The 15,492-nt window shown below is 35.0% G+C and overlaps 2 protein-coding genes across 2 annotated transcripts; one reads left to right on the top strand and one right to left on the bottom strand.

Annotated features, from left to right (window-relative positions):
* The first annotated feature begins 293 nt into the window (after positions 1-293).
* On the top strand, positions 294-11,440 carry LOC110380612 (putative tricarboxylate transport protein, mitochondrial). Its single transcript, XM_021340634.3, has 5 exons — positions 294-597; positions 3,782-3,908; positions 8,089-8,312; positions 8,688-8,852; positions 9,183-11,440. Exons 1-5 carry the CDS (start codon positions 402-404, stop codon positions 9,419-9,421), a joined length of 951 nt encoding a protein of 316 aa, XP_021196309.1. The 5' UTR covers positions 294-401; the 3' UTR covers positions 9,422-11,440.
* A 151-nt stretch (positions 11,441-11,591) lies between these two features.
* Positions 11,592-15,407, bottom strand: LOC110380613 (aldo-keto reductase AKR2E4). The gene is made up of 6 exons (XM_064040629.1): positions 15,182-15,407; positions 14,614-14,787; positions 14,234-14,350; positions 13,823-13,990; positions 13,252-13,455; positions 11,592-12,159 (listed from the first exon to the last, which is right to left on the bottom strand). Exons 1-6 carry the CDS (start codon positions 15,254-15,256, stop codon positions 11,980-11,982), a joined length of 918 nt encoding a protein of 305 aa, XP_063896699.1. The 5' UTR covers positions 15,257-15,407; the 3' UTR covers positions 11,592-11,979.
* Between the last annotated feature and the right edge of the window lie 85 nt (positions 15,408-15,492).

Raw genomic sequence — 15,492 nt, 5'->3', positions numbered from 1 at the left:
TAAAATTAAATAAAAAGGAAGTACATAACTAACCGTAGGGGATTAAATAAGGTTAGCATATAAGAGAGTACCTACATAACACCTTTCGCCCCTGTCTACGAAGTTCCCCGATGACCCCTGATAGTGCTGTCCCCAGACAAGGCGAAAGAGGCGCCCCGGCTGGGGTCGGTGATATCATCGAAAACTTTTCCTTCGATATTTTTATCCATAGTTTATTTTTTGGGTAAAATGAATGTCTAATTGGCAACACTGGTCCCAGTACCAAAAATTTTCCTATTTCCCGAGAACCAACCAGACTACCAAATCCATTCATTCAATTCATTAGTTTCCAAATCATAGTCCAAGAGGGAAGTCGACGCAGCCGCTGTCGTAATCGACAAGTGCCTTTTATAGAAATAATAATGTCTAACAGACCAGTAGCATTCAAAAATCCATTTTCTAGGCCATGGATGTCGGAAACGGGCGCAGCGGCTGCGGCTGGCGAAAAGGCGAAGGGTTTGAAAGGTGTTGTGGCCGGCGGTATCACTGGTGGCATTGAAATTTGTATAACATTCCCGACGGAATACGTGAAAACACAACTGCAGTTAGACGAAAAAGGTTAGTTTACTTAGTTAATGTCTCAAACATACGCTCAGTTTCATTCACCAATCGATATTTCCGTGTTATAACATGGATTCTTATTTGTAAACATCACAGATGTAGAATAGAAAAAACTTCGCTAAAAATAATGTTCCAACTTTTCGGACGTCAGTCACAATTATTTTCGTTCTGTTATCTCTTCGATATTCATTTGTTTTTCTCAATAGAAGTCTTGTTAGATTCTGATTGGAGTGTAAAGTTAATAAATAATTCTAGGTTAGATAACCTTGGGTTGTAGGGAAGAACTTTTCGCTCGATATCTCTGCTCCAAGCGCTCGGTGAAAAATGTTGTTTTGTCCAAGCAATGGACTTTGGTCCGCGACTAGAGTTATGTCAGAACATTTAAATAAAATAGTATTATTCAAGGTCTTTTCCTTCGGCGCGACAATTGACTATCTTACGTGACTGAACGATTGCTTATTGCATATTTATTTCTAGGATAGTAAAGCTTTCGTTTATGATAATATACTCTGCTAAATATTACATTGTCCTAAACATTGTTTCCTTCACACATTCATTTAATTAATGCTACTTCATCCTATAGTTTTCGGAATATTTTTTCCTTATTTTGAACATAATAATGCACATGAAACAGTTAGCACTTAAGTATCTTAAAAGAAATAATAATCGGCATAAAAACAAAAGCTTCAAGTAACAATGAAATAGGTAAAAGATTCCAATTAGAAAATAGGCAATTGTTTAACTACCATTAAATTATGCAAGAACCTGTTCAAGTAGTGTCTTTAACTTAGTATTGTAATATAAACTCTATGAGACAAGTAATAGGGTCCAAAATGAGCCCTAAGCATTCTTTTCTTCAAATTATTTTACCTACTGGCATCCATTCTCAATATTCTATCTCTAACCATTTGTAGCTTAGATGTAGGAATTTGATATTACTAGTATGGGGCTAAATGTCAAAATTATATCTCTGGTTAGCAAAAGATGATAGAATAATGGAAACAGAACAATTTGTCTTACTTAGAGCTGTCAATTATCATTCACTTGTCAAAACAATGTTTACAAAAGTTTTTGACATTCCATAGAAGTAATCTTATTCCAGCCAGTTCTACTTAGCAACAAGTTAGATGGTGTTAAATGATCTAATAAATCTATTTGTATGACATTTTACCAATTCCTAGTTCTTATTAAAACAACTCTTAAAAAAAAAAACGTGTTTGTGTTTTTTAAAGATGACAAAACACTTAAGTATTTTAATGTTTTTTTTTTCTATGAATTTAATATCAACTTTGAAGACAAAAATTTTTGTGAACATAGATTATGATACATATGTTTGTTTTTCTAACGTCATATTGAATACTCTTATCGGTTGTTGTCAAGTTGCCAGTTATATCAATCTGATATAACATGATCCTGGTATAAAGCGGCTTATCTGTTTGTATTTGACCGACAGGGCAAAGGACAAAATCCTAACAAACAAAGTAAATGCAAGTTCTTTACAATGAGTTATGTTAATATTAATTTTAACAGAGTTTTTGCAAATAAGTCTTATAATTTTCTTTAATAAAAAAGACCAAAAAAATCTTTCATTCGTCACTTAATTTTTGCAAAGAGTCTGAAATCTTCCACTTGCTCTGCCAATACTTTCTCTGGTCCCATTTTCACCAGAAAAACAAAGGGACCATTGACTTATACCGACATAGACATGGCCAATGCGCATAAAAACAATGCGCTATAAAAGCGACGCCGTGTCACAGACACATAATCACGCATTCAGATCATTGAAGCCAGCTGTTAACTGACTGACAGTAAGGCTAACAACCTTAAGCTACTGTAGTACAACTTGACCTAATCAGTTCAAGGTCATTTTAACGAGATATCACGTGATTTTATTCTACATTACGAGTATTATCACGTTTTTGCAAATTGTAGGTAATGTTACGTTTTTTGTCAAATGCCTATTACGCGGGTCATTGCTGATAAATTTTGCCTAAGGTATTATCTCTATTGAGTATCTTGATGACTGGCGTTACGGCTCAGTCTTTATTGTAGTGAAAAAATATATATTTCAAACCACACCTGATATTTTAAAAAAAATTGTTCCCCTATTTAATCTATTGCCGCACAGGTTATCAAATACATCCTACTTTCATCTACTCATGTTATTTTGCTATCAACTGATAGGTATATCTCGATAGCCTATCTCATAAAAGGCACCTACTTTCCTAAAATGACAACTTGAGTAATTTTCATTCGCATATTTGATTGATCGAACGGACCTCCCTTTGACTTCGATAATATACAGTTGACTCATCCAGCTTTTTCTGTTCCCGATGTCTTCAGTAAACGACTTCGTATAATTAGTCAACTTTTTTCATTCATAGCCGTACTGATAGGCTACATCCATCTTCTATATTCATTCAAGTTCACGCACAAAATCTAGTTGATAGAAACATTTTATTCCTGATGAGCGCAAAAGTAATGAAAATAGAGTATCTATATATAGATTTATACAAATCTAATAATGGAAAATATGACTTCCTCACTCCACTTTCACTGTTTGAAGCTGTTAAAAATGTGTAGTCTTTACAGAATCCCAAGGTTAACAGTTTGCATATTATGCAGCCAGTAACCACATCTAAAAAACATTTCTCTTGCGAAACTTCCTACGCGAGATTATTTTTAAAAACACCACTTCTCAGTGGCTAAGCCGGAATTATTTTTATGCATGCAGCTGCGTTGGGCAGGTATCATTTCGATAGATTTATGTGCCCATAGTCCATAATGCACGTAACATCCTGTATATTTGGCATACATCTCCGAAATGTGTTGTAAACAACATAATATTACTGACACCTTTTTTTAGGTGTCGGAAAAATTTGCTGGCGTCTCTCTAACTTGATGCTACATACTGAATTATATTTTCTAATAGTTCTATAACAAAATTCTTCACACGTAGAAATTCGTGTCAGAAACAGCGGAGATGAGATAAACCCTCAAACAACTAACTGCCGAATACTCAAAGGACGCTTAATTTTATGAATTGCTCAAACAAGATTGTATCTCTGTCACCCTAACATAAACTGCGACAGAATTAGTAGATTATTCCGAGTCTTTTTCATCGTCTCAGTCCTCCGTCAAAGTGAACCTATGATACATGACCAAATGCTCTTTCTTCTAGGAGGTGCCAAGAAGTATACGGGTATAGCAGACTGTGTGAAGAAGACTGTGAAGTCACATGGAGTCTTCGGCCTATACAGAGGACTCAGCGTACTCATCTATGGATCGATTCCGAAATCTGCCGTCAGGTAAATTGTTAAGCTAATTATTTAATTAGAAAGGGGGGAAATGGTGTCGGTAAGACGGACAAGCCGGTGTTCCTTAACTATTAACGGCCAGTTTCTTCATCAAAAGTAAAAGTTAAAGTAATGTCTAAAGTAAAAGTAACGGTCAAATTCGTTTTTTCAAAGCTAAAGTGACAGCAAAACTAATAGAAAAATTTAATTTGACCGTTACTTTAACTTAAGACATTACTTTGACTTTTACTTTGGCTTTAACTTTTGATGAAGAAACTGGCTGTAAATGATCCAACTACGTATTTTAAACAAAAGTTAAGAATTACAAAGGTCTGTAATAAAATGATAACTACAGGCTTAAATGGATAATAAACTTTAAACCGCGCTGTCTGATTATAATGATTACGTATTTTTGCAACTTTATTGTATGTAGACTTTATTAAGATATGTGCGTAATTATCTCAAAATTTCCTTCGCTTATTATAGCGTAGTAGAACTGTATTTGATGGTATATTTTTCTGCTTTCATTCCAAACAAATAATTCGGTACTTTCAACGATACCGCATTTTCGTTTCAACATTATCAGCAATTCTTATCTTATCATGAATTGTGGACATATTGTACCGTTACGTATCTGTGATCAAATAATGATGACCAAAAAATTTGGTATAACATCGTTACACTTTACGTATCGGAGAAAACATAATCACTAATTAGACCGATAGGGAACTATTATGATAGTACAATATGCCGTTAGAGTAAATTAGGAATAATGGTACTTCTACAAGGCAGTTTGAAAGCAGTTGATGATAGGCAAATTAATATACAATGCTCTATGAAAGGATTTGCATATGAAGAGACTGCAGTCATTTTGTTATCGTCCGGAGGTTAATCTGGGTATACAAACCCAAAAGATATCAATAATCTACAAGATGTTATGTATTGTGACAAAATAAAAGTTTGGAAGACCAGTGTCATCGGTTTTTAACATAATTTGCTCGCCATTGAATAATGTTAAGAAAAATATATCAGGAAACCTGGACGTTCATGAAACAGAATGATTCTAATATTAAAAATAGTTTTTTTTTTTTTACGAAAACTGTCATATTTCCACCACGGATAAGGATGCATCAACGTTATCTGTCTGTTTGCATACTGATATACTCGTATGCACTGTGATATTTTTATCGTCTTGATGATTAACGAGACTCGGGCAACAACTATGTAAATTGAGTTGGGGCAAGTTGCATCACCTTAATTTGACGTTAAAAAGTTAGGCATCTATTTAATAATTAAACAATATTGCGTTTGTAACCTATCCTCTGTAAGATAGCCCGTAGAACCTTATCATGATATGTTAACTACGAAATTGTTAGAAACTATTTCATTTAACGGAAAAAAAATTAACAACAATGTTTTCGTTTTTTTTTTTAATTATCAAGGATAGAGCGGTATCTTTGCATCCTTAATTTGCAGACCTGCTACAATTTTGCCAATAGTGTCCAAAAACTTTTGTAAATTACGAGTACTATTATTGTATTCGTTTTATCATATTTATTCGCCAACAGCTGCTATGCTAAGCAATTACCTACGTTTTATCTAGATATCAAATTGCTGCTGATATTGATATAAATTTTTCACCTTGACCTCTTATTGACTTTGCTATGAGTGCTATTTATGCCACATGATAATTCATATTTCCATAGCAATAATAGAAACGGTGCAACAAGTTATTAGTCTGTTCAGCAGTTCAGTAGTTATCATATGCGACTTCTTGGTCTGACCTAGCCTTTGACTCTATCAAAAGGTTAAACTGAATTTGAGATAACCTGTGTAACAAATCAATGATGGTCCTTAGATGATCATATCATGACAAGTTCCTCAGTGTCGGAAAGCACGTTAAATTGGTGGGTCCCCGCTGCCATTTGAGCACCTGAGTTTTGAGTTGCATCCAGTTAGACTGCAAGCCGACTCCAAAATATTATAAAAAAGCTAGGACCATTTAAAAACTTGCACTTCGGAGTCCATCCAACTATGTATAATAATGTCAAGTACCAGGCTTACATAAGTCCACAGTAGTCGCATTTCTCTAATCTATCCGCAGCCGACACGTATATCTCACGTTACCGCAAAGTGGAGCATTAATGACTGATAACAACAGTTCATTGTGTCACTTAGCCGAAGGTTGCATAAGATAAACATACTCAATGACATACAGGGCATTGAGTTACGACAAGGTATTTTCACGGAAACTTACTTTGCCGTTCCGACTTCACAGAGCGAAATTCCAGGCAAGGCAAAGTTACTTGATGCCTGATGTAGGTATGTATGATACATAAAACCAGGGCCAAAATCTAAAACTATCTCCCAACATCTTTCATGGGATATTGTGTCAAATGTTATAATAAAATACCAGACAACATTCTGGAACTAAATGACATGCGGTTTAAAACTCATATAAAAGCCACACTTTGTAAGCAAGCATATTATAAATTAGAAGATTACATTCAAGATAAAAATGCTTGGAAACATGCTGGTCCTGCTCCATAGGACATACTGACAATATCTAATTAATTAACAAATTAAAATTACACCGGCAAATAAAATTGTATTCATCTTTTGATTATTTGTTTGTAACTTTGTACCAAAATATAAACCAATTTGTAAATGTGAACACCATGTAGCATTTTAATTGTCACTTTATCCTCATTTGTCTTTGCGATTCTACATGATCTTCGCATGCTTTTACTGTATGTATCAATACATACAAATTGTAATACTATATTATTTTTAAAAAGAGTAACCATGGAGTTTCTTGCCCGTTCTTCTCCATAGGAAGCTACTTTTGGAATGGGCAACTAGAATCAAACTTAGTTATAATTTTGACGTTCATAAGTGCTTGTAAAGGCCTAAATGAAATAAATGATTTGACTTAGACTTTGACTTTGACCAACTTCACAACAACAAATTTTTGATTATTATGATAACATCACTCAACCGCCCAATCTAGTGATACCAAAAATGTACCAAGCAAGCATAAAGTCGTGGGAGGTAAACAAGTAATTTGCACGTGGAAGGTGTCCAAACTACGCAGAGATCACAAACACGACCGATAAAACCGGTCAGATGGAAAAATTATCATATTCAAGTGTTTGGGTAGCAATTGCTATATTTAGAACTATACGGCGTCGAACGTATTTTTCTTTAAACCAATGGAAAATTTTCTTTCAATAACAATAGTCATTTGGTGAAAAAATCTTCTTAAAGCTATACCAAATACAATTTAGCTCGACCCTATTTTAGGGAGCTATGACCCCAATAAACTGACATCGGCGGGGTTTCCTTAATTGAAAAAGGCGGAATTTATTTTTGTTGCTGACCTTGTTTTCGTATTTTTGTTATCATTGAGTAATATCGATCAAATTATGTTTCTGATGATCGTATCATACAATGCGGTAATATAAGAATAATATTATCATCATCAGCCTTTTGACTGTCCCATTGTAGCGCTTAAGCCGCTTCTTATACAGAGACGAAATGAGTGTTGATCACCACGTTTGCTCTGGGCGGATTGACGAGAAGTCCAGGTTTCTTCAAGATGTTTCCTTTCCCTTTCCACCTTTGTCAGTCATTGGTGTCAAAATTCACTTACTGCAACTTAACACGTCGAAGTAAACGATAATAATTAGTCTGTCGGCACAGACATAACAACAACGTCCAGTTTTCATTAGCATTCATACTCGACATAGCTTGCGTAAAAATTTACTTCACAGTTCACACGTGACAAAACTCTTGCTTGGGTATAAAGAATCGGTGCAATTCTGTTCAATGCCTCGTGTTACATAACATATCGTTGTGTTATGTCCGGTTGATATTGTTTTCAAGCTTGTTGTCATGATTCGCAAAAGCTGGTTACTTTTATGCTGAATAAATTACCCGGGACCATATCTACTAAATCTTTGAACTACTATACAAACTTTGTCACTTTTTTTGCTTCCCTTTTGTATATCAATGCCATTGAAGAGGTCATTGTTTAAAAAAAATCTCGTCTTTATACGACACCCCCAAAAGGGAGTATGAATTTGAGATTAACAATGGTAGTTTCTGAGGATTTCGTGATGACTGATCGGGTCAGGGACCTTTCTCTTTCATACTTTTGGATGAAGACTTAATTGTCTCCTTGTATTCCCAGATTCGGTGTATTCGAACAAGCTCGTCTGTACATGGTGACAGAAGATGGCACTCTCTCCACGACAGGCAAGCTGGCTTGTGGTCTGGCCGCTGGTGTGTCCGAGGCTATCTTCGCCGTCACCCCTATGGAGACCGTCAAGGTCAAGTTCATTAACGACTTGAGGCTTGAGAAGCCCAAGTACCGAGGATTCTTCCATGGCGTCAGATGTATTGTGAGGGAAGACGGTACGTATTATTTATTAAACGATTATTATTTATACGCTCTTAGCTGTAGACCAACTCAAAAGTAGCTCTACACTGCCGGTCGTTTCGGATAGCCATTGCATCGGACCATATTTAATAGAAGGTTCATGTTTGAGAGTATACACTTATTTAATGTCCTGTGCAGCTGGCTGGTCTCTTAAGAACATTCGCCATGGCCGACTATAGGTCTCGGCGACATAAGACATTATTGATATGACAATTGGCTGCTAAAGATAAAATTATTTATCGTTCAAATGATTACAATGGATATTTTGCACATAGAAGCAAAAATTCTTGTCAATTTGTCCATCTCAACCAAACCTTCTTTCTTAATGGTTATCATTCTTTCCCTCTCAGGTATCGGAGGTCTATACAAGGGTGTGACAGCGACGGTGATGAAGCAAGGCAGCAACCAGGCCATCAGGTTCTTCGTGATGGAGTCGCTCCGAGACTGGTACAAGGGCGGAGATAGGGACAAGCATGTGCCCAAGTACATGGTCGCGCTGTTCGGTGGCGTGGCTGGTGAGAAACATTTTTTTTAAACATTCGAAATGTCGCAGAGTTTATTTAATTTTAGAATTTATATTGTAGCAAAAATCGCCCAAAAAATAATTATTATGGCTCTAGAAGTCGGTGTTTCGAGGTTATTTCTTTCTACGTTAACTTTGCTATCAATTTCTTTGTCTCAATCAAGCTAGTGAAAATGGTTCACAAACAGCTCTTACTTGAATCGACATTTCATCGTAGTTTGTACAGCTATAAATAATTAAACAAAACTCGTAAACCTTCTATTTTTATCGCTCAACTTGTTATTCAGGACATTTTAACATACCTTTCTTTCCCATTTTACAGGAGCGGCGTCAGTATTCGGTAACACACCGATTGACGTGGTCAAAACTCGAATGCAAGGACTCGAAGCTTCCAAATACAAGAACACATGGGATTGTTTCATCAAAACCTGGAAGTCCGAAGGTCCCTTCGCCTTCTACAAAGGAACGGTCCCCAGGCTAAGTAGAGTAGTGTTTGACGTAGCTATAACTTTCACTATATACGATTCAATCATGGATCTTTTTAACTACGTTTGGAAGTAGAATATTTATTTAGAGTCAGCCATCTTGGCCAGTAGGCTTCGATGAATAGAGTCGGTTTTTGGTACGTCGTCCCGTGATTAGAGTACCAGGCGATCATATCTGTAGAGAGTTTAAATTCAAATGTATTATCACCACGACGTATTGAGAACCGATTCTTAACATTATAGTAGGTTATGTGGCGGTATATTTAGAACATTTTTTAAGTCTATGTCTTAAAATAATGCCTCGCATATCGTTACGATATTTATTTTTGACTTATTGGTCTGAAGCTGAGAATAAAATCGAAATGAATTTCCTAAAGCGATCACTGACTGTAATTTTTAGTATCGAATTGACAATATATCAATCAATATTCGGTTGTTGTGGTTTTCCAAAATGCATTTTTATAGAAAGTTAATCTTCGCGTTTATAAATTACATTTTGTAATAGATTCACGGAGTTGATAAACCTACGGAACCATAGAGTGTAGAACGCCGTCACATAAAACCTATGTTGTTAGACTCGTTTATTTAATGTAGCTGTACAAAATATACGGGGGCTGCGCTTGCGATCTATATTTTAGTTTTAAGTGTATTTTATTTTTAAGCTTATCATCTGAAGACACAGATCACAGATTTACATACATAAAGAAAAAATACGTAATGAAATAAAAAATATATAAATCTTCTTTTCTATAAGAGGGCACTATTTTACCCTTCAGTTATAAGCAGATTTTTCCATCATTACTGAAACAATATTTATCTTAAATCAGAGCCTGCTTTTTTGCAGTCGGATGATAAAAGAACATGTATTTTTGTCTTTGACGGTCTTCAGAGAAATCAAAAATATATTTTCATAGGACTTACTTTGAAGTAGGCTATTGTTTTTGTGTTGTTAATATAATGTGTTGGTTAGTGATCGCAGGCGCAGCCTCTGAGGTCACTGACCTTTGCGTCGAGCATTTGTAGGATATATTGAATTGGCTAATTGTGTATGCGGTACTAAGGCATCATGTGTGTGTAGTAGTAGTTTTGAAATCACTTTTATATGGCTCTAAATTTTATTACGTATTTTTACTATTTATGTGTGTTTGGTACTAGGTATTTTTCATTAATTTGTTATCGATTGTGCTAAATTTTAAAATTTAATAGGGGTCTTATATCCTTGGGTGATGTAAATGAAAAAACTGTTACTACAAACACATTGGCCAAAGCTTCCCCCCATAAGGGATGTATTAAAATAGTGTAGTTGTTGACATGAACCAGGGTTTTTTTATGTATATTGATTATATAATATTTGATGATTTTCAACGAAGCGGGAATTATGTACGTGATTTTATTTACCGGGTTTTATATGGCTGTATTATTTAATATTGTTTATTCATTTATGGATGATTTATTATATTATATTTTTATGCGTTTTGCAATGTACCGTATGATCGACTCTTTCTAGTTGTTATGAAGTAGGTTCCAAAAGTTTTATAGATTGTTACTGTACAAAGTAGATTTTCTACAATATTTTTATATACCTGATTAAACCAATGTTTGTATGAATTTTCTATGAAATGTGCTGGTTTATGGTTTTCATATTTTTCTGTAACTTTCGTGTGATTGTGCACATCAACTTGCTGAAAGCTAGACAGTCTAACATGTATAAAAACTAGAAAATAATACTAATATAGTACTATTTTGTCTCAAACTCGATTCCCGAGTGTTATAAATTGCCAAACGTAAGAATAAAATGTCTTCAGCCTTTTTTATATTGAAGATCTGGGTTTTAACGGGAATCGAGTCCACAAAGGTTTGTTCCAAATATGCATTTCAATAACTCTTTTTAAGAATCACATTTAAGGTTTTATATCAAGCAAGCTTGTCTATGGTGTCTTGCATTACCTTAAGATATCTTAAAAGGACATTCCAGAACTTCCACATTGACGCTAAATATGATTTTGTTATTTTGTATCATTTCAGTTCTTGTTGACGTTGACATGTTTATTTATTTATATTTTTTTCTTTTAATAAAATTGTCAGACAATTTAAATGGGATTGATATTTATTTTACCCGACTATTCCTATAGTATACTGTTATGTATTGAATTTATAATAGTTACAAAAACCTTTTTCTATTAGTTTGGATTGTTAATCACTAACCAATCAACTGAAAAAGCAAGTTAATTTAATGAGACTAATAATTGTAATGAAAAATATATAATTTAACAGGAAATATAAAACTCACTTACGTTTACATTGTTTACAACAGTTGTAAATGTTACTACTATCACAATTAAGGCTATATGTTCATTGTTACATCAATTTTCATTGTACTTAACATTTTCTAGTCTTTTGCGACAATACTAATAGCTACAAAACCCTGATTTATCAACATCACATTATGACCCAGTATATCACGTAGACCATTTACGCCAGCAGGCCAACCTAAACGAATCTGTCAAATTTGACCAATCTAATACTAACCTTCCACTATTGTGATAAGGTTGAAAATCTATGTAAGAAATTCGACAGATAGAAGTAAGTTGATGTTCTCTGTACTTTACTAGGGGTACTGTAGAAAAATATAAATTAAAATGGATAGTTTTTCAATGATTTAAAAGGTGTGGCCGGTACACATCTATGATCGATATTGAAGCTATCCACTAACGCCATCTCACTGTCTGACAATTCGAAATCAAAGAGATTCAGGTTCTCTGCAATTCGAGATTTTGTGAACGATTTTGGAATCACTGGAATACCGCGTTGTACCTGAAATAAATGAAAAGTCAATATAAATTCAGGTAGGTATAAAAGAAAGTCGTGTCAGTTCCGATTTGTCTGAAAATTTGCTGGGAGGTAGCTTAGCACCACAAGACATAGTTTATAATCCCATTGGGCTATGGCATGTAGTACGGGGTACGTAGCGAAACCGCGGTCGGAAGTTAGTATTTTAGAAGATGGTAATTATGTAATAGCGTAAAGTATGAATGTCTTGTATTAGGTGTTTTTTTGTGAGAAGAAAAACGTAATTTTCTTTAATCAACAAAAATTAAACCGACTTCCCAAAACACTAAAAAGCAAAAAAAAAAACTATTTTTAGGTGCATCGGCCTAGAATTCGGTGTCTAATGGATGTTACTAAGTTAATTCTGCCACCGACTTCTAGGCCGATGCACCTAAAAATAGTTTTTTTTTTTGCTTTTTAGTGTTTTGGGAAGTCGGTTTAATTTTTTTGTAAAAAAGTTTTTTATTTAAAGCTTTTCAGTGATACGTATAGTTGTCACTATCCATACAAGTGGGAAGTTCTCATCAATACAAAGAATATAAGTCCAAATACGAGGTATTTTACATATTCAGTTGTCGAGTTCCCTCGACTTTCTCTGGTCTCCATCATCAGGTCAGCTTCAAACCTTCACTGTTGCAAAGGTCTTGTCAATACAAATAATTTAAGCCCAAACACGAGGTAGTTTACATATTCAGTTATCGAGTTCCCTCGACCTTCTCTGGTTTCCATCATCAGATCAGCTCCAAATCTTCACTGTTGAATAGTGCTTTTAGGCGTACACCTGAGTATCAAGTTTTTACCCTATGTATGCCTACAACTTTCGAAGGTTGCCCTCGATTTCTCAGGGTTTCCATCATCAGATCCTGACCTGATGACTATGGGACCAACTGGCAGCTATTCCGAGTCGAACAAAAAAAGAATCACGTAAATCGGTCCATAAACCTCGGAGTAATCGATGTACATACATAGAAAAAAAAAAAACATACCGGCCGAATTGATAACCTCCTCCTTTTTGGGAAGTCGGTTAAAAAAGTTTTATACTTTTGGAATCTCATTACATAAGCGATATTTCCTTACCAAATATCTCAAGGCGATTTGTGCCCGTGTTTTCCCGTACTTCTCAGCTAGAGCACCAAGCTTAGGGTCAGTTTTGATGGCATCCTTTCCAGCAAACTCCGGCCGGGCTTCAGAAATGAGACCCAGAGGTGTGTATGCTACCGGTACCACTGAATGTTTCTTGCAGAAGTCCACTAGTTTCTGCTGTGTTAGTGTTGGGTTGATCTGTAAATATTCGTAATTTATATACATATAAAAGACCAAATAAATTGAACCTATTTTGATATAAAAAAGGGAAACTAGCACTTTGTTTATGCCAGTGCAACGCAATAAGACTATAATAATGATATTTGACTACGTTGATTTTTGGTGTTGCACCAGATAAGTCACTCTCTTGAGCTTTGTCACTCCAGAGCACTCCATATTGGCCTTTGCAAACATACTTGATGCTAGTGCAAGGCACCCCCTTTGTAAGGCAAAATATAGATGAAATGAAGTGTGAAGAGCCCATCAGTTTCCTTTCCAAAATAATTTGTATCTTGACATAAATCAATCTTACTTACTTAATGTGTGCATAATTTTTTATAGCTACCTCAAACTGGTTAACAACAGGCTTGATAGTGGAATTATTGATCAGCCTCTCTAGCTGCTCCTCATTGAAGTTCGACACTCCTATGGACTTGGCCAGCCCCAGTTTCACAGTCTGTTCCATGCCCTTCCAGGTTTCCAAGTAGTCAATACCCAAATCTTCACCCTTTCCCTAGAAAAATAATTTCGAACATTGATGATTATTACTCATGCTGCATTTCTGATTACATACATATTTTTTTTAACCAACAATTTTTGTTTTAATAGATTTTTTTTAATTTCTTTATTAGTTTTTATGTCTTCTTTTGCAATGGTCAATATAAAAAATTCCAACAAATTGAGAACCACCTCTTTTTTGAGTAGTTGGTGAAAAATTGTGTAGAAATTGAAGTTAAGGTACAATAGTAAGTCTTACATTAGCAGAAAATGGCCAATGCACAAGATATAGATCAACATAGTCCAGCTTCAACCTTGCCAGTGATTCCTTCAATGCCGGCACTACTTGCTCTTCAGCATGGCAATCATTCCAAACCTGAAATAAACAATATTGCTTTTGAAATATACTAATAAATTTGAAATAGGTGACAGGGTTTTTATAATCCTTACTTTTGCAAATGGGAAACTATGTGTAAAATGTGTGGTAAAGGTTTTTTAGGGTCATAAAGGTCAATGATTAATTAATTTAGAGGTACACTCATAAGGCAACAATACACACACAACAATGTATACTGATAAGGAATAGGCAAGTTAATATTTATAGATGATAATTTTTGAGCAATTTACTTAATAACCTACCTTAGTAGTAACAAACAGTTGATCTCTCGTAACTAAACCTGCATTGATCTTGTTATTGATTCCTTCACCAACTTCCTCTTCATTTTTGTAGCAAGAAGCGGTGTCTATGTGCCGGTAGCCAGCCTCTATGCCCCACTCTACAGCTTGTCTAAACTGCCCGGGGTCGGCCTGCCTCTATAATCAAGATTTTAAGCAGTTTGTCATCACGGCCAATGGTCTAATAACCAAGAGCTTCAACAAACACCTCATGAGGCTTTCGTTAGCCGGCTGGATCCAGGGACTGATTCAGAAGGCAGTACCCCTTGATACGCACATATTGTGAGGGGGTTTCTGTCTCTGGGGCTCTAACCACCAGTACCTAAGAGCCTGTGCTGTTTTTTTACAGTTATCATTTAAAATAAATGGAAATGAATATTTTTATTATAAACAGTTCAGTTCTTAATCAAAATGTATTATTCATTAATGCTAAAGAAACCTAGTATCCCCACGGTCCTTAATTTATTCTGGAGGGCTTAGGTGGAGGTTTAGGGTCTAGGTTAATTAATTATATATACCGGTGAATACTTACAGCATAGGTACCAAGTCCAACCATGGGCATTTCCTTCTCATTTGTGAATTTAACATTAAGAACCTTTGAACCCATTTTTACAATGTGTTTATTATAGTTTTCCGCTGGAAATTAGCTATGTGGTCTCGAATTATTGTGCAAATTATAAGTTTATTTCGTAATCTTATCAAATTATCATTCAAAGAAAGTTCAAGTTCAACTTGAAAACGTCAAAACAAAAGTATTGAAGTTGAAGAATAATCAAAATATTCAAAAGACCTGTCGAGAATATCATTTAAAGTTTCATTAGAAATCGACTAAATGATTGTGAT

Source organism: Helicoverpa armigera, chromosome 22 (genome assembly GCF_030705265.1).
Source record: "Helicoverpa armigera isolate CAAS_96S chromosome 22, ASM3070526v1, whole genome shotgun sequence".
NCBI lineage: Eukaryota > Metazoa > Arthropoda > Insecta > Lepidoptera > Noctuidae > Helicoverpa > Helicoverpa armigera.
The sequence above is the reverse complement of the archived record's forward strand: the minus strand, read 5'-3'. Positions and strand labels throughout refer to the sequence as shown.

Excerpts from the sequence above, each read along its gene's own strand:
- LOC110380612 (XM_021340634.3), top strand. The coding sequence starts at position 402 with ATGTCTAACAGACCAGTAGCATTCAAAAATCCATTTTCTAGGCCATGG. Across the intron at positions 3,909-8,088 it reads ATTCCGAAATCTGCCGTCAG|ATTCGGTGTATTCGAACAAG; the intron begins GTAAATTGTTAA and ends TTGTATTCCCAG. Across the intron at positions 8,853-9,182 it reads GCTGTTCGGTGGCGTGGCTG|GAGCGGCGTCAGTATTCGGT; the intron begins GTGAGAAACATT and ends CCCATTTTACAG.
- LOC110380613 (XM_064040629.1), bottom strand. The coding sequence starts at position 15,256 with ATGGGTTCAAAGGTTCTTAATGTTAAATTCACAAATGAGAAGGAAATG. Across the intron at positions 14,788-15,181 it reads TTGGACTTGGTACCTATGCT|AGGCAGGCCGACCCCGGGCA; the intron begins GTAAGTATTCAC and ends TCTTGATTATAG. Across the intron at positions 13,991-14,233 it reads ATTGGCCATTTTCTGCTAAT|GGAAAGGGTGAAGATTTGGG; the intron begins GTAAGACTTACT and ends TTATTTTTCTAG.